Source organism: Ceratotherium simum, chromosome 16 (assembly GCF_057802395.1).
Source record: "Ceratotherium simum simum isolate JZ-2026a chromosome 16, ASM5780239v1, whole genome shotgun sequence".
In the NCBI taxonomy this organism is placed as follows: Eukaryota; Metazoa; Chordata; class Mammalia; order Perissodactyla; family Rhinocerotidae; genus Ceratotherium; species Ceratotherium simum.
The window spans coordinates 26,899,922-26,920,054 of NC_141915.1; the positions used below are offsets into that span (position 1 = coordinate 26,899,922).

Below are 20,133 nucleotides of genomic sequence, written 5' to 3' on the forward strand. Positions count from 1 at the left end.
ACTCTAAACCCTGAGTTGCTACATTAATATCAGACTAAGTAGAACACTCTACCCAACAGCAGTAGAATACACATTCTTTTCAAGTGCACAGGGAACATTGACCAGTATAGACCATCTTCTGGGCCATAAAACAAGTCTTAATAAATTTAAAAGCTTTCAAGTCATACAAAGCATATTCTCTGACCACGATGGAATTCAAAAAGAAATGAACAACAGATCTCTGGAAAAATCCACAAATATTTGGAAACTAAACAACATACTTCTAAATAATACATGGGTCACAGAAGAAATCAAGAGGGAAATTAGAAATTATTTTGAACTAAATGAAAATGAAGACAACATACATCCATATCTTAGAATACTATTCAGAAAAAAATTAAAAAGTAGATTGAAGTATACATACATGCACAAGTTGGATGAATCTCAAGGATATGCTGAGTGAAAAAGCCAATCTCAAGTTTGCATACTAGACGTCTCAAAAGCATCAAGAGAAAAAAAGATTCCATTTATATAACGTTCTCAAAATGACAAAATTGTAGAGATGAATAACAGATTAGTATTGCCCAGGGCTTATAGACAGAGTAGGAGGGAGGGTGTTGAATGTGACTATAAAGAGTTAAGTAGATCTTTGTGGTGATGGAAGCGTTCTGTATCTTGATAGTAGCAGAGGTTATACAGATGAACGCATGATAGAATTGAATAGCACTATACACACATACACACAGTCTCTCTCCCACAAAATGAATGTATGTAAAACTGATGAAATCCAAATAGGGTCTGTGGATTGTACCAATTGCTATTTCCGGGTTTTAAAGCTAGATGCAGGCTATACAAGACTTCTCTGTACTATTTGGCAGCTTCTTATGAACCTATAATCATTTCAAAATAAAAAGTTTAAAGAAAAATAGAAAAACTTGTGGGATGGCACTAAATCAGCACCCAAAGGGAAATTTATCGGACTAAATGCCTGTGTTATAAAAGAGAAAGTTCTGAAATCAGGGACCTCAGCTTCCACATTCAGAAACTAGAAAAAGTAGAGCAAATTAAAGCAAAACAAAGGAAATAATAAAGATCAGAGTGGAAATCAGTAAAATAGAAAATATAGGAAAAAATAGAAATAAAATAGAAAAAAATCAATTAAACCATAATGTCATGTGTGGTTTTCTTCTGCTTGGGGTTTGTGAGATTCTTGGATCTGTGGATTTATAGTTTTCATCAAATATGAAAATTTTTATGCAGTTATATCTTCAAATATTTTTTCTGTCACTCTTCTTCTCTCCTTTAGTGACTCCAATTATATGTATGTTGACCACTTGGTATTTTCCCAGCTCACTGATTCTTTTTTCAATTTTTCAATTTCTTTTTTTCTCTATTTGATTTTGTTTAGTTTGTATTTCTACGTATTTAAATATATCAGGTCTTCTGCTCTATCTGCAATTAATTTTATTCAACATATTTTTCCTTTCAGATACTATATTTTTCATCTCTAGAAGTTCCATTTGGATCTTTTTTATATCTGTCATTTCTTTCCTCATCATGTTTGTGTTTGAATGTATGGAACATTTATTTTATAATAGCTGTTTTAGGGTCCCTGCATGCTAATTCTTTTCGCCCTGATATTTCTTGAGGATTTTTCTATTGATTGATTTTTCTTCTTGGTATGGGTTGTGTTTTCCTTCTTCTTTATGTGCCTAGTGATTTTTGATAGGATGCTGGGCATTTTCAATTTCATGTTGGTAAGTGGTAGATTGTTGTGTATTCCTAGGATGCAGTCAAATTACTTGGAATAAATTTGATTGTTTCTATGTTTATTTTTAAGCTTTGTTATGGAGGGTTCAAAACAACCTTTTGCTTACGGCTAATTAATTATTTTAGGAGATAATGTAAATCTAGTCTCTCACATGTGGCCAGTAGTGGAAGTGTGTGATCATAATCTTTTTTTTTTGTTGTTGAGGAAGATCAGCCCTGAGCTAACATCCGTGCCAATCCTCCTCTCCTTGCCAAGGAAGACCAGTTCTGAGCCAACATCCACTGCCAATCCTCCTCCTTTTTTTCTTTTTCCCAAAGCCCCATTAGATAGTTGTATGTCACAGTTGCACATCCTTCTAGTTGCTGTATGTGGGACGCGGCCTCAGCATGGCCGGAGAAGCAGTGCGTCAGTGCGCGCCCAGATCCGAACCTGGGCTGCCAGCAGCGGAGTGCGCGCACCCAACCGCCAAGCTATGGGGCTGGCCCCATAATCATTTTTTAAACTTCAGATGCTTAAATCCTATGTATTATCTTTATCTTATATTAAACCAGTTGTTCTGCTGACTTTACTTTTGACTCATTACCCTAACAGAAATACAAATAAGAAGCATGTATATGAGCATCTATGACACATTGTGATAAGTGCTATGTTAATAGCATGAATTAATTGGTATAGAAATTCAAGGAAGGAAGAAGTTAATTATTAGTGGGGATAATTTCCATGGGGATGGAGAGAAAAGGCTGAGTCGCAGAGAAATTGAGGAGGTTGCATCTGTAGGATTTGGGACTACATGAGGTGACTGAAGAAAGGATGACTGGCTTGGGCAATAGGTTATGCCATTCACTGAAACATTAAGAGAAATATGTTGCCTAGAGTAGGAGACAGAATTGGGGATTGCAGTGTTGCCTCTGTTTTGGTGCAAGTAGTATATGTCCTGGTAGTGTTGTTCAGGAGGCTCTTGGAAATAACCCAAAAACTTCCGTATGTGTATCTACAGTTTTGAGCTCCCTTCTGAGATTTTTTGGTTATGTAATTGGTAATTGATGTAAGCTTTCCATGAAATAATTTTATCCCAGAGAGAATATAGAGAAACAAGATGAGGTTACATTATGATAACCTAGACATCATGACATGTAAGAAGGCAGTATTAATCATTCTAAAAGCTCCAACTGGAACCCTACTTTGAAGTATTAATGCTGCTTTGACAAAAATCTTAGTTTTTCTTGAGGCCTGCTGGTGGCATAGCGGTTAAGTGCATGCGCTCTGCTGCAGCGGCCGGGGGCTCGCAGGTTCGGATCCCAGGCATGCACCGACACACCGCTTGTCGAGCCATGCTGTGGCGGCATCCCATATAAAGTAGAGGAAGATGGGCACAGATGTTAGCCCAGGGCCAGTCTTCCTCAGCAAAAGGAGGAGGATTGGCAACGGATGTTAGCTCAGGGCTAATCTTCCTCACCAAAAAAATAAAAAATAAAAAATAAAAATTAAAAAAAATCTCAGTTTTTATTATACTAAAGAGAGCTAAGTCAATTCTGGATTTCTTTTGAATAGCTGGGCTGTCTATTGATATATCTGCTTTTTAAAAATGTTATTGCTGTAGTAATCTCTTGGACTTCACTAGCACTTTCATTTTAGTCTTTATGTATAATGAAGTAGACAGTACCTAAAGCTAGTATTGAGATTTGTCTTACATATGGAAGTATGAAAATCACGTCAGCAGCATAATGAAAGTTAAATCTAGAGATCTTGATTGCCAACTAAATCTTGTGTTGCTAGCCTACCAGCTACAACCGTGAGAACAGAAGTGGCAATTATTTTTCCTTGTAATATAAAGTCACACTTTTGGATTTAGAATGAAATCATTTTGGAATATTTTGCTATCTTATTGTTTTGTTGGTTTTATAATACAATGGTGATATATTTTGAACATACTGATTCAAAAAGGAAAAAAATTATTGGTCTTCTCTACCATGGTCATTGTCAGTGCCCTGGAAAAGCAATTAAATATGCAGCCATTTTCTGAGCTACTCTTTCTCTAATGTCACATTAGATTTAACCTAACATCCTGGATTGCATCGCTGTTGTGGTATGTACCAAGTATGATGGAGGTACTCAACAATATTTCCTTGCATTGTCCATAATAAATATTTGCCCAAGATTGGGTAGGGTGGAAGGGGAAGAAAGAAATGTTTTTCTCTTGTAAAGGAAACTTGTAATGTAGGACTTATTTAAAGAGTATTTATAGTCCATTGTTGGCCATTGGGTGTGTCACACTGTTCTATCCAGGTCTGAGTATCTGAGGTAGTTAAGAAATCACTTCAGATTGAATTATATTTGATGATGTCTCTTATTTATACTTAGTTTTATCAACTGATATATGTCCTTCCGTAGAGAAATGATTTTAGTGAAATGAGTGGTGTGTCTCTTCAATAAACTAAAAATTTGAAACATATTGACCCTGAATTTAGCCATATGTATGTTGTATAACTTGAGAAACATTAAAGAAATTAAAATACATTTTCTTCTTCAATGAAAAGAGGTAAAATAGGTAAGTGAAAGTACCATCAACAATCTGCAAGCTTTTTAAATGATGGATTGAAAAGTTTGGATTAGATTACCCTTTTTCCCTTCTTTCCCTTTGCGTTTATGGGATACATGCTTCTTATTGATACTCATATCTTTACATAGATCTTCACACCTCTGGAGTAGTTCATTGGGTTTTTCTGTCATTGCTGATTTATTATTGAGATGTTTCAACTTCAGAAGTCCTTTCTATTACAACATAATGACCTATACTCCATTCTGAAGTAAATCTTGGCATTTCTGTCCTTTGCTTTTGTATTTACCATTTGGGGAAAAAAAATAGTTTACATGTCAACCCACCTTCCTGTCATCATTGTTCTTAAAGTTGAAATGAAACAAAAGGAAAATTTTTCTAAGGGGCTGTTTCATCCTTTTCAATGTCTTTATTTTACAAAAGAAAGCTTAATGTTCCTTGAGGTTGCTTTGTGACCTGCTTTTTTTAAGGTATAGTTGAGAGTGTACATTCTTTTCCGTTGATACTATTAATACTTACTGCCATCAGATTGACAGATTTGCCTGGGATAGGACATTGATTCTGATAAATTAAAGAAAAATAATCTGTTGGTTATAAAGCCTCTACCCCATGAGTACCTCTGCTTCTGATGTCTTTTGCTCTATCCAACCAGAGTTTAAGGTTGTTATATTCAGATACTGCTATCCCTGAATGTGCATTTTGTGAGTTGGGTAGTGGGGCTATAGGATGGAGGGTATGGGGATATCTGCCCTTTTCTCCAAAAATAAGGAGCTAAAATAGAATGGTCTGTGTCTGCTTACCTGCGGTAATATAATGGATTGATATTGGCAGGAGCTTGTGGTTTGATGTGCCATCACTTCCATCAGTAAGGTTAATTGCCAACAAATGACTAAATGGGAATTTGGGGGGAATGCTACAGCTGTCTACTGTGTTAGTGGTAACAGGAGTTCTGGCGCCATTTCAGGGTCACTATTTGTATCTGTCTATCAGAGTTAGAATACAGTTGTTTCTCTCAGTTTCAGCCTTCTCTATAGAATTTCTGTCAATTGTTTGACTCCATTAAGTGTGCAGAGGAAATAAAAGCCTGAATGACCAATCCACCAGGGGCTATGGATAGACCCTTTCTTTGTCCATACTCAGAGCACTGCATTAGGTCTCATTATCCATTTATAATAAGTGACCTCTGCCCCCTGGGTCATTGAAAAATATTCAGTGTGCTTTTCTGACACATAGGGCACCTTTCTCAGCAGACACATGAAACAATGAGACGTCTGGTAGTCTGGAGGAGTAGTACACATTGCAGGTTTTTAAATACACAGCCTTGTGCCAAATGACTCTGGCAAATTTTTTTTTCTTTGCTCTTGCATGGTTCATAAATAGGCTGAGGGGAGCCTAATGTCTGGAATATTAATGTAGTGTTCCTTTTCTCTTCTTTCTTTTTCTTCTAATTCAAAAAAAATTTTTTTGCCATGTTTTGCAGTTTTGTTTTCTAGAAAGGATTTGCCTTCATCTCTGCTTTTGCATTTCCTGATAGAGAAAGATAGAAAGATTTGGATATAGTGAATGGAGAGAGCCATCATCTTTGGAAAGTTTTTGCCACATATGCCCAGGGTGGCTCTAGAGGTTATCTATGACATGTTAAAAACGTGTCTTCTAGTCCCCTGCTCTGCGTAAACTGGTAGTGGTTCAATCTTTCACTGAAAAGTTTGGGAAAGGATTTACACTTGCTTGGTCACTATATTTCTTCTGTGATATAAATTTGGACCACTTACCAGAAATCCTGGCACATCTAGTGGTTCTGTCTCCAGCTCCCAGTGCATAGGTAGACTTGGGAAAAGATGGAGATGGCACAGTGGTTAGTGGATGAAATATATTTACAGAGTAAGAAAACTGTCATGTCCAGAACTTCACACTGTGTTAACTGAAGGTCAGCCTTCCAAGAGTCTTGACTACCAGTGACTGTGTGGCCTTAGAATAGGGCCTGTGTGAGGTACTCATAGGAGTCAGTCATTGACCTGAAGTATGTTGGGATAGGAAAAGTGAAAGCACGAGAGAGACTTCTTTAGCAGTTCATATGAAGAAACTTTGAGAATAAGGGAAAATGTTTATAATTAAGTTTAAGATGCATATATTTCATTAGTAAAGCCCTGTTCCTCTCTTAGAAGCTTACTTATTTTGCATTTAGTGTCCCATGTGTTTGTATGCTCACTTTATTAAAATTATTTGAGGCACATCGAGATTCCAAGAAACCCAGTTTATTACAGTGAATTAGCAGCCACACTGTCCAATAGAACCCAGGTCTTTATTTCAGCAAAGTAGTTTTCCTATTAAGTGATGTATTATGGCATGCCCTCAGATATTGGAACACAGAGGTGTTATCTCCGAAGAATGACCATTGAGTCCCAGCACAGATTTTTCTCTCCAAACCAGTAATGGAAAACCATATAGTTGTCAGAACTCTCTCCATGACAAGAATTAATATATTAACTGGATTATAGCACCATTTGACAAATTGCTTACTAAATACATCAAAATTGATTGGACGTTCTGTATTTGAATTGACAAATGGCTGCATTAGGAGAAGGAGGGAAATCCATTAATTATAGCTGCTCTCAACCATAGGAAATATAATCATATAAATATGGATTTTGTTAAAACAAAAATCTCTACTTTATGGTAGTGTTGCTTATATGTGTACCTACACCTCTTTGCCATTAGTAGAAGGGCTGCTCTTAGCCACCGTTCTTTAAATAATAAAAAAATAATAATTTCTGCTGTTATATGTTTCAGGCTTTCCTGACTGCTTAATAGTTTTTAGTTATTATTCCAGAAAAGTAGAAAATGCCAGGGAAACTCTGTAGTTCAGCCTTTCTGCTCAATTCTCAGCTGCACCTCTATTTGTCCATCTTGCACTTGCATTCTCATATTACTAAGACCAAAGCTTTACTTTTGCTTTGATGGTGTATAAGCTTTTTTTTTTTGTCTCCTTTTTAGAAAAAGAAAATTTTCTCATGATCTTACTTGGTAAAGGTAACCAGCCCAGTGACTGAGGCATAAGGGAGGTGGGTGAATGCCGTAGATTGTCTCTCTGCAGTTTGAATCTCCTTATTGTTGTCATATGACAGGAGGCTTTTCGCCACGTGATTCTGTGGAACTTGGTGGAGAGATGAGCAACACTGAATTGCCTTCATTGCTTTTATACCATCAACTTCTTGCCTCTTCTACTATGCTTTCTTTGTATTTTATGACCACATGAAGAGCATCAGAACCACCCAGATATGATGTCAAGTCTGGGTCAGAGCTGAGATTTATAAGGGATATTTTGAGGCTAGTGTTTTTTTTCTGCTTTTGGGCACTCTGCTGCCTTCCAAGGCTATTTTCCAGGTGCCAGTGGTCTTTCCAGGGTTATGTCCTAAATACTTTTAAATATGAAACCAAATCAATATTTTCTAAAATGAAATCTTCTAATTCCTCAGGCGTATTATAGAGAATGTAAAGTTGTGGCCCAAACTACTTTCTTTGTTTCTATCACTACATATAAAGCTTCCTTGCATGTCTGTAACTTCCTTGTGTTGTGACTTCTAGTCAAAGTACTTTTTCTCCAGTGTTGAATAGCTTTATATGATATCTCTGATCAGGACACATGGTGTTTATTAAGAAGAGAAAAATGAGTATCTTAAATAAAGGAGATATGGAATACAGAAATCCTGGAGACTCTAAATCAATGATACAATTAATATTTGGGGGAAAACATCTCTTGCATGCTTCATGTGAGAATTTTGATTTAAAATAATGAACTTACTAGGTAAAGACATGATGAATTGAGGCAGTTTATACTTCAGATTAAGAACATGGTCTTTGGAGTCTGAAGTTCTAAATTCCATTTCTGCTATTTGCTAGCCAGATGACTTGGGGCAAATAACTTAACCTCCCTGGGCTTTAGTTTACCTGCCTCTAAAATGGGAATTAATAATACCTACCTAACAGGATTGTTGTTAGATTAAGTGAGATTATTCGTCCAAAAAGCTTCGTACATTATCTTGGATAGAACAGAACTCACTAAAGACACTGTTGGTTGTAGGTAGTGTTAATAGGAATAGTATCCTTGTTATCCTTTGAGGTCTTTCTTGCCTCTCTCAATTCCAAGTGCTTCATGACTAAGATACTACCAGATGGTACATCTAAAGATGCTTCGTTGTTAACAAACAAGAGTGAAGAGAAGACATTTGGCTAGATCATGTCTCTTCTGTTCTTAAGTGGTCATTGGGCAAGTATGCCTCTGTCCTAATGTGTGCTTTTTCGACACTCTAGAAAGAAATTTTACTTAGCAATTCTAATTTATTGCTGCAAATTGAAAGTTTCTCTTAGACTTATTTGTTTTGAGCATCTTCATTCCCTTTGTAGGGAGTGAGATTTTTCTTAGTGTCCACTGCTTTCTGAAAGATTTTACCCTGGGAGTTCTTTTTATAGTTGCCTTAAGACTCTGAAACTTTTACCTAAAAAAGTAAGACTCTCAACCTTAAGACTTCTGAAATGCCAGAAGAACATTTGATTTTCTGAGGTTATCATTGGAATCATTGTTCACTATTCAAGTGAGCCTTTCATTTTTTACTCCATGTTCTTTGAAGTTTATAATAAACATGCGTTCATATAACATTAATTAGGTGGTTTACAAAACAATGTTTTAGAAAACAATGAGAGAGGAATAAAGAGAAGGGAGGGAGGAAAGAGGACGGAAGGAAAAGAAAGAAGGAAGGGAAAGAAGGGAGGAAGGAAGGATGGACTATTTCAGTTTGTTGTAGAGAATAGAAATTAAATGTTGTACAGTAAACCAGAGCTAAAGATATTTACATGGATGATTCTCAAACATAGTGCTGTGTGAAAACAACATAGTCCTAAAGACTTCACGTATCTCATATCCTAGCTAAGAAAAGAATCAAGATGACTCTGTGTCACTCTGCAGATCGAGGAATGTGTGCTCAGTTTTTTTCAAACACTCATGAAACAGTCTTTTTAAAATATTTATTATGGAAATGTTCAAACATACACAGAAGTACAGTGAATAATATAATGAATGTACCTATTACCTAGCTTCAACAATTAACAACATTCTGCCACTCTTGTTTCTTCCGTTCCTTTAAAATCTTTTTTCTTTAAATGTATGGTGGATAAAGTATTATGAGAAAGCCACTCACTATTGTATCTTTTTACTCATGAATACTTTAGTATATATCTAATGATAAGCACTTTAAAAAAAGAACAACATAACTACCATGCGGTTACATAATACATAGGTGACATAGTGGCAACAATTTGTAGAGATAACTCTTTGGTAGTTTTACATTGTGGAGCAGTAGAGGGGTGAGCAAGCCTTGGAAAATGTTCTCTTGTATTTGGAAAGAGAGAAAACTCTACAGTGCTTCTGGGCTAGTATTCTCTAACTCTTTCTTTCCCTATCCGCTTGGTTCTGTGAATTTTCTGATTTAGAGGTAAAATCTTGAACATTTAGTTTCTCTGTTATGTGGAACACATCATGGATCCTTGATTGTTTCGAAAGATTTTAAATTATGTTCTTAAGTATAGGTTGAAAATGTTGATGTCTTCCACATCTAAAAGCTTTTAACTCTCCATGCCAAGAGAACTTTGCCTCTTTTGCTTAGGCAAGAGAAAATCTGTACTTAATTCTTCCTGCTGTATAATCATCTGGACTTATCTAGTATGTAACTAGATAATAAATAAGTGAAGCATGGAAGAAGCTGCATTAACTCTTTGCAAAAAATGATTTTTGCCATTTTTACATTTACGAACAATTCCCTCCCCTTTATTCTTGTTTGTCATACTTTATTGTGGATGCTGGACTGAGTACATTAGACTCTCTGCTCTTCAACTATGTCATTGCAGATGGAATCAAAAACATTAAGTTTACAATAACTGGCCTGTTACCTACTTGTACAAATTGGTACATTGATGACTGAACGCAGTTTAATGATCAAAAACAGTGATTTCTTACCTTCAAGACATCAATTCACAATAGTTTCTCATATCCTCTACTCATCTTAGTCTTTTATAGAGGATATTATATTTTAAAGTGTTCCCTGCTTTTAGAATGGAGAATTAATTATTCTTGAAAGAAATGCATCTAACATACAGGGTTAGCTGTGAGAATACAGTTGCCACTATTGAAGGATTACAGCTCCTAATTCTACATAGAATTAGCACTAGGAGGGTCTAGCTTCCCTTAACAAAAACACACACTGTCATGTATACTTGAGCAGTTGGTAAAAGCTGGTCCTATATTTGATCTCTCTGTGTATAAATACAGAGATGATGATAAATGGATATTTATGGAGTGAGAGAGAGCGTGTATATAAGCACTTCCACCCCTCCTTTTAAAGAAAATATCACTAAACCTAAGAAAATAGGGGGAAAAAGTGCATGACAGTATGCAGTAAGCTCCACTTTTGTTTCATGCCTCAGTTTCCACCTTTCATTATGTGCATCTGATTTCTTTGTTTTCCTTTCTTGATTTCTTGGATTGACTGCACTAACCGTGTCAATTGTAGTGTGCTTGTTCCACAACTTTTTAAAAATATATATTTTTAAATAGGTATATGGTATACACAATTTAAAAGGTATCAAGGAACATATGGTGGAAAATAAGTCATCACTGTCCCCAGCTATCCTCATAGCTCATGCCTTGTATTCTACACTTCTGGAAAGGTGAGCTTTGATAAGAATGGTTTTGTTGGGCCGGCCCCGTGGCTTAGCAGTTAAGTGCTCGCGCTCCGCTGCTGGCGGCCCAGGTTCGGATCCCGGGCGCACACCAAGGCACCGCTTCTCCGACCATGCTGAGGCCGCGTCCCACATACAGCAACTAGAAGGATGTGCAGCTATGACATACAACTATCTACTGGGGCTTTGGGGGGAAAAAATAAATTTAAAAAATCTTTAAAAAAAAAAAAAGAATGATTTTGTTGTTATTTAGACTTGCGGTAGTTCCCCCTTATCCATGGGGGATACGTTACAAGACCCCCAGTGGATGCCTGGAACTGTAGATAGTACCAAACCCTATGTATACTGTTTTTTCCTATACATACATACCTAGGATAAAGTTTAATTTATATTAGGCACAGTAAGAGATTAACAACAATAACTAATAAAATAGAACAATTATAACAATATACTGTAATAAAAGGTAAGTGAATGTGGTCTCTCTCTTTTACTCTAAACCTATTCCTGAATATGTGTAACCGTCCCTTACTTGCAGTAAATGGCTTGGCATGAGTCGTTTCAGAGGATCCCTTGCTGAAGTCTTCGTATGTGCTCAGTGCTTTCTGGTGCAACATGCTGCCTTCAGTCGGAACATGTTTTCTGTTCGTGTCTTCCACCCAAATTTAGTGCCTTTTTCATGAAAGTGAAATCCCAGATAAGGGGGGACCACTGTATATGTCTGGGTAGATTATATAACCCATGGTGAGATAAAGCTGTTATCCATAAGCTATAAGCAAGATATTATACAGTTATAATATGATCCTTTAAAATAGTAAGGGTGGACTTACTTTTCTAGCTATCCTGCTGTTGTTTTAATGTATATATAATGTAGTTGTGCTATGAATTGAGTTGCCATAATATACATTAAATAGGAATTGTGTACATCTTTCCAGGTAAATAAACTCCAGCTTGACCTCAATTTTGAAGAGATTGTTTCAGTCTATTCAGTTCTCAGAAGTATATTGGGTTAGTTTGAAATTTTTAGTGGAGTAGCTGATCTTGCTAATAGCATGAAGCCATTATGTTTTATTCTTTCTCTTCATTTTATGATATTTAGGGTTACGTTGAAGAGCTAAACTAAGTTGTGAACCCTTTCAGACTACCTCCAGGTATAACTTGTCCAGATGCTAAATGTCAACTGGCCATTATGGCAGCAGGAACAACAAGTGAAAGCTCCTTAGTTTATGCCTTCCGTGGGAATATTATATGATACTTTGGGGGTAGGGAAGAGGAGACAGAGCAGAGCGGGGAGGAGATATATACAGTGTTGTCAGTTATCCGGTCAAATCTATTATCTCATAGGCAATGAGGATATGTCATTTTTCTAATTATATATTGCCTGTGACTGTTCTTCTGGGAACGTGGAATAAAAGGAAAGTGAAACCAGAGATGTACAATGACTGACTGTTAGAAAACTTTAATAATTAATTAGAAAACATCTATGGTACTGCAGGGTCAGGGTGCAAGGAAGATCATTGATCTGTTTAATATATAACGTAGGTAAAGCTGTTCCCTTTCATGTATTGTAACACTTGAACTGTTGTTGCACTGGTACAAGAAATGGCTCCTAATAAACAGAATAGCCAGTAATATATAGTGCTATTGCTTAAGTACTCTGTGAAGAAAATTCAGTGAATTCCTTTACATTTAAGTTGAAACGTTTATAAATCAGAGAGAAAACTTCTTTCTAGACTTCAATAGAAATAGAGTTGCTCCCTTAATAAGAATGCTACCCATTTCTTAAGGTAGTTAGGTGTGTTATTTTTGACCTGAGAGCCTTTTTCCTTTTTAAAAAGTTATTTTTAAAAAGACCAGGGTTTGATTTTTGCCAGTTTGATAGTAGGAAAGCATAACTTGTTTAAATTTGCAAGTCTCTGATTACTACTCTTTACAAATGTTTGGCTGCTGTGTTTCCTCTTTTGTGAATCGTTTGTTCATGGGGAAATGCCTTAGACCATTTTGCTTTTGGATTATTTGTCTTTTGAGCCTTTCTTTTTAAAAGGCGAATTTTATTTTCTGTACTAAGGAACTGCATTTCCAAGAAGAATTTCTTCCTCAGATCCTGAGTGCTTTCTGATCAGAAACAGAGTTTGGTAAAGAGCCCTCTCATTGTATGGCTGTTATATAAACGCTGTTTTTAATAAGTACCAAAAATATATTGAAGTTTGTCCTTGGATGAGAGTTTATCACTGTTGGCCTTTGGGTGAACTTTGAGCCTGAGCTGTTTCATTCAAGGCAGCATGATGTCATTTAACTCACAAATTTCTCTGTTGCTAGAAAAAGGAATGTTGTTCCCCTAAATAACCTAAAGGACTGAATAATGCTGGCACGACATTATTCACCTCTCCGGTCTCCGCTAAAGAGTTCAGCATGGGAAGGGTTTTATTGTTTGTGGAGGATTGGTGGGGATGTGGCAGAGAGCAGGGAAAGCAAAGGCTGTGTGTCTGGTCCTGAATCCGAAGAATATTTTATTCCATTGCCCACTCAGCTGCCAGGGTGACCCAGCTCCCACTCGCCTCTCCAAATAAAAACCTTTGGATGCATCTTTGTTTCTTCATGTTAAACGACTCGAAGTTTCTTTCTAGACCTATATATTCAGCATATGATCATATTTTGGGTTTTTTAATAGAAGCCAAAGCAGAGATCTATGTCTCACATAAAAAACTAGATACCATTTGGATCCGCATTTTCCCCCTTATTTGAGAAGCAGCTTTCCCTGTTTCCAATACCATTGAGATTCATTTCAGGGAGGAGAACAGCTTTTAACATCTCCCAAAGTTGGGAGCATGGAGTTCACTAGCAGCAGAACCTGTGGTTGATTAGCCATGTCCTCTGAAGCTTCCAGAACTCCAGCTAAGAGAATTTATTACTGGGAGTTCAAGAAATGTAGGGAAGAACAGAACAGAACCAAATAGATTTTCCCTTCATTGGTTTCATAAATAAGCACTGCTCATTGTTCGGTATTATGCTTTGTGTAGTTAGTTTATGCAAAAAGGATGCTTATAACCCGTATGTAGTTAGTCTTTTAGCTTAGAAATGCATTGTCAAATCTTTTTTCTTTCATTGCTTTAAAAGCGAACAGGGCTGGGAGCAAATAATTATTCCTTTTATTCTTTCACCTTAAGGGGACACCTAGACCCTATGTACCCTGTTGTAAACTCCATAGATGGAAGATCTGATTTTCTCCCAAATATCTAAACCATGCCCAATACACTTTTTAACCAGTGTTAAAAGAAGATTTCAGAGTGTCACTTTAGATGTCTGTTAATAAAATGTTTATAACTCTTTAATTTACCAATTATTATTTGAAAAGCTTAATACTTTGTACCTGTAGTTTAACAGCATCTAAATCAATACTTTTAACTTTCTCTAACTTATAAATACTTATTTTATATGGGTAATTTGTAAAAATTCTATACCCATTGATCCTTACATTATGGTACAGAAGGCATCTAAAAATTCAAAACCAGAGAACTCATGCAAGCTATTTATAGATTTGAGAAGTTACATTATGAATTGATATTTTCCATTTTGGAATATTGAGAATTTTGTTATGTGGGATTCAGACTTAGAGACATTGTCAAAGGACCATTTAATCTTTCTGTTCATAATTTTACTTATGTTGTTCTACTGACTTGGAACTTTCTTGGGTTTAGATTAACAGGGCTAATTTGCAAAGGTCGGCACTGAAGCAGATTTGTTTTTGTTTGCTTTTCATATAAACACATGTAAAAAATACATATATAGAAACACACACATACGTACACACACACCCCCCCATATATCACTATAAGACAGCAAAATACACTTAGTGATTTTTTTAGCTTTTATTTACTCACTAGAAGCATGATCTGCTTTCCTGAGAACACAATATAAACAAAGTCTGGCTCACAGTTACCTCATAATGATCTGCCTATCCTGCCCTTGCTTGTTGATCTATACTTATCAAATGCCTGTGTGGAGAAGCAGTACTTTTGAAGTTGTATTCTCTAAAGTAAATTGACGGTGTATCCTTTTTAGTTAGATGGATAGACTTGTGTTAAATTACTGTACTAAAGGTAGGGATGGAACATGGCAGAGATTTTTATTTCAAAATTCCATATTCTTTTCCTGTCCAAAGTTTATTAATTATCTAAGAACAGTTGATAAATGTAAAAGATACTGAACATTTTTCTTTAGGTAAAAGATATGTATGTTGGTTCATTAAACTCAGGCTTGCAAGATATGTAACTTAATTTTTCTCTAAATAAACTCTCTTAAGTTCTCTTTGGTGCCTCCATTCTAACAAATGTGGAAAAATTAATACCAATCAATTATAAACCCCTTCAAAATTGCATCTAATTTCTATAGGGTTTACAGAGTGCAAAGGTCTGAAATGGGAGAGTTGGGGACATTTTATTCTCCTTGTTAACCACTGAGATGTTCCAGTCTACTCCCTGATCATTGGTTACTGGTTCATGTAGGTCTCTACAGCATCCATTCTTGTTTCTACTTCAAAGTCTTTTCAAAGCCTGTCAGTTCTCTGGACCTTATCCATATTACTCTTGGACACATAATAAATATCATTGTCATCTGCTCCAGGGGGAACTTGGAGAGGTTGTCACAGACTTGGCTGTGCAGACGCACTATATACACACCTCTTCTACCCTTGTACTATGTGGGATCTCTTGCTACTTCCTTGAACTCTACCCAAGAATGAAGATATGATTTTTCATAGCTGTTCATCTCTAAAACTCCTGGGATTCTGTCATTTCCTACCCTACCCTTCTTTTTTCCTCTTTCTGTTTATGGTTGCTCCAGTCTCGGAATATCTTTCCTAATAATTGGCTGGTTAGAGAGCATGGAAGCTTTGCTCTTAATGATCATACTTTCAAGCCTTTTTTCCTATCCCAGGGTTAAGGTTTTGAATTCTTTTTTCATATAGACCTGGTATGTCATTGCTTCCCCAAAGCAGTGAGCATGGGATGTTCTTCCTACTTGGATTGGGGAAAAATTTTAAATGTAAAGAAATGTGAGGGAGAGGGAAGGATATTTATTCTATGTTGCAAACTATTATCCCACCAGACCTGTATTTTTATATTGTGAATCTTCTGAATGCTTCAAAGCATTCTTAATTGGAAAACTATTTTTTAGTAAACTTAAGGTATAGAAACTCTTCTTACAATCTCTATTTAGGAATTCAGAGTTCAGATTTAATGTTTCATAGATGTATGTTTGGTATTTTTACCACTTTCTTTGGAAAGCAGAGAATGGCTAGGAGGAGGAGGATTCTTTTTTAACTTTTCACTATGGGAAATTCCAAATATACACAAAATTAGAAAACAATAGTATGATGACTCTCCATGTACCTATCATACAGCTTCAACAGTGATCAATCAACTCATGAAACTAATCTTATTTCATCTATAGTGCTATTCCTTACCCCCTCTTTGCCACTGGATTATTTTTAAGTTTATCCCATTTTGATGATGGATAAATAAATGTCCAGCTGTTCTGGTGTTATTGCGTAGTCCAATAGCACCATCAAGTGCTAGTTAGTTACACAAAGGTATAAGTTCTCACTTCTCTTTAATTTTACTTATTTATTTATTTATTTTCCCCCAAAGCCCCAGTAGATAGTTGTATGTCATAGCTGCACATCCTTCTAGTTGCTGTATGTGGGACGCGGCCTCAGCATGGCCAGAGAAGCGGTGTGTCGGTGCGCGCCCGGGATCTGAACCCCGGGCCGTCAGCAGCGGACTGCGAGCACTTAACGGCTAAGCCACGGGGCTGGCCCCTCATTTCTCTTTAAAACTTTCCAGTATCTTTCCATCACATTACCCTAGCTTTGTTTAAAAAAAAAAACAAAAAACAAAAAAACCCTTTCTCAGGAAAGCAGATCATGCTTCTCGTGAGTAAATAAAAGCTAAAAAAAATCACTAAGTGTATTTTGCTGTTTTACAGTGATATATGGGAGGGGTATATGTATGTGTGTGTTTCTGTGTATATATTTTATATGTGTTTATGTGAAGGATCTGCTGGTTTATATGGTTTTTATGTTTTTTATATGGTTTATATGAAGGATCTGTTTATATGAAGGATCTTCTGGTTCTCCCTCCTTGCCTCCTTTGCCTTCCTGACTCATCTTTCACTCTCAACCTGCCTCACCACACCCAACCACACGGGCCTTCTGATATTACTGAAACATTTCCTTTATGTTTCCACTTCGAAATCTTTTTATGTGATACTCTCTTTGTAACATTTTCCCCATAGATATCTGCATGGCCTATTCTCTCATCTCGCTAAAATCTTCTCTGCCCTCGGCTGCTTTCCAAAGTATGTCCTGACCTCTAGATATTTGTCCTTAGTCACCTTCTTGACTTGTATTTAGGGGATGGGGGTTTGAGGGATCATCTTGCTCTGTTCTACATTAAGAATTTAAAGTAAAATTTATTTATTAAAAAGTTAACAAATGGTTTGGGAACAACTCAGCTTTTAGCAAACATAAATTTACTTATCAGTTTTGCAGTATACACCAAAACTATTTCCAAGAGGATGCTTAAGTATTAATTAGATAATTATTATGGTATTCTTTTGTTCATAATATCATTCAAAATCACAGAAAAATTAGGCATTATGCTTTGGTGATCATTTGTGTTTTGTGCCAAATGCCAGCATGCGTCTCAGCTGTAGAACTATGATTTGAAGAACCAGTAGCTAATAATCTTAACCACTGCAAATCTTATACTTTAATGCTATTTATCCCCCTCTGATGAGAAATTGACTGGCTTAGGTACCATTTCTCGTCTCTCAGCGAGTTAAGATAAGGTTTTTGTGAGTTTGTGTCCTTTAAAATCTTGCCCTAGATTCTACTCTGTTTACTTCATTTGTGTATGTTTCATTAAGATTTAGTTCTTCAGAATACGTTGTTCTAGCAAGAGTGCAGTGAGATTAACATTCTCAGTCACTGCTCATGGAAGTCTATAACTCTTCCTGGGAATATGCATTAAGAAATGTAAATATGTTCATATCCTTTGATTTCATTTTTAAGAATGTAGCCTAAGGAAAATGCAGATGTAGAAGTATATACATATATCTCTGGGTGGTGGAAATTATGAGATTATTTTCTGTTTCTCATTCTTTTCTATTTCTTCTGTTTGTTCAGTACCCATCTACTTTTCCTCCTTCTTCTTCTCTCTCTCTCTCTTTTTTTTTTTTTTTGCTGAGGAAGATTCGTCCTGAGCTAACATCTGTGCCAGTCTTCCTCTATTTTGTATGTGGATCACTGCCACAGCATGGCCACCAACGAGTGGTGTAGGTCCACGCCTGGGAACTGAACCCTGGCCGCTGAAGCAGAGTGCACCAAACTTAACCACTAGGCCATGGGGCTGGCCCCTCCTTCTTTTGTCTCTTCTTTTTCTTTTCTCTATTCGCCCCAGTACTTCATTGCTTTGTTTCTCTTAGTATTAAAATGGTATATGGAGGCTAAGAATATATGGGAAATCTCTGTATCTTCTGCTCAGTTTTGCTGTGAACCTAAAATTGTTCTAAAAAGTAAAGGCTATTTTATAATAAAAATAAGCAAATAAATAGTATGGGACTTTAAAAAAAAGAAGCCAAGTTTTTGTTGGGATAATAGTAAGAACTTTTGTTGGTTCATAGTAGGAAGTCAATAAATGTTTGTTGAATCATTTTATTGCTTTGACTAAGCGCAAGTTCTTCTTTGTATGAGAAAGTAGGCCATTTGTATTTTAAGCCTACGTCCTACCACTTAAGAATCAGGGAAACTACTGAAGTATCCAAGAAAATGAAATATTTCTTTGAAGAAATGAAATGTTTCAGGAACTAAAAGTGTTTTTAAATTAAAAATGCATTTTTATGTCTTTCATTTATATGAAACTATTAAATAAATTCTCAAAGAATCTTATTATTTTACACTATTTTAAAAATTCCTTCCCAAATTGTAGGAACTGCATCAAATTAATTTCTTTGTTAATTGGAGGTGATTGGAGTATCCTAAATCCTGAAGACTAGGAAATACACTGGTGCACGTGTAAGGGAATTCTCATTGCTCCTTAGTGTACTCGTGCTGTTAAGATGCAGTTGGTTGTTTCTTTCTTTTTACAGTAATATATGTCATGACTAAATTCCTGTAGATATTTTTTAAAGTGTATTCTTAATTGGAGATCTTTCTTATTCCTAAGAAATTCAGTGTTTCTTATTCATTAATTACTTGAATTGCCTTCGTGCATTAAATGTCATATTTTATCTTATAAAGTACCGCAGTATCCAGGATGGTTGTGCCCACGTTCATTTTTCCACCTCATAGATTGAAGTTGTTTAACTGTGTCTTCTTTCTCCTCTAGTGGTTCCCCCTGGAAGTCCTGGGCCCATTGCTCGGCATGGGTCCTATGACAGTTTAGCTTCTGACCATAGTGGACAGGAAGATGAAGAATGGCTTTCTCAGGTAAAGCTCTGAAATATTTGGCCTATTAAAGTGATAGAAAACAGAAATCCATTTTCTGTTTTTATTCTTAAATTTTAAAAACTTTTTCCTTAGAGGAAAATGGGCAGAATTGGCAACTCTTTTTAGGATCACCAATAATTAATCAGTTGTCTTTCCATATTAAGAATTTCTCGTAAATACTGCTGCAGGGATACATATACATATATTTTATACACACTTTTATATATACAGATACACACGTATATATGTGTGTACATTAGCTTTCATACAGAGGGCATAAAATATGCATATCTTTCAAACAATCCATTGATATCCCTTAGGACTTTGGATTTTAGATGCACTCTTTAAAATAAGAATTGGCCTTGTTAAAACAGTGAAGCCGTTCAACAATCTTTGGGATTTGTTTTGTGGAGCCAACATTTTCTGTAGATTGAGCTTATACTTTGATTAGGAAAGTTCAGCATTCTCGTCCACACAAGTCCTGATTATGCCCGACTGGGTTTCCTTTCCTAAACTCATGCAATGCTGCTTCCAGTGGTCTCTAAACCAGCCCTGTAACAGCTTCAACTGACGCTTCCTCCCCTTGCCAGGTGAAGCTGTTTTCATCTC

At 36.2% G+C, this 20,133-nt stretch overlaps 1 protein-coding gene across 7 annotated transcripts in view; it reads left to right on the forward strand.

Annotated features, from left to right (window-relative positions):
- Window positions 1–20,133, forward strand: part of BCAS3 (BCAS3 microtubule associated cell migration factor) — a 562,723-nt gene that overhangs the window by 275,511 nt on the left and 267,079 nt on the right. For all 7 annotated transcript variants that reach the window (XM_014790917.2, XM_004434813.3, XM_014790915.2 and 4 more), the window contains one exon: window positions 19,424–19,524. In XM_014790917.2, the coding sequence (XP_014646403.1) occupies window positions 19,424–19,524 (101 nt within the window). The remainder of the gene's footprint in view (window positions 1–19,423; window positions 19,525–20,133) is intronic.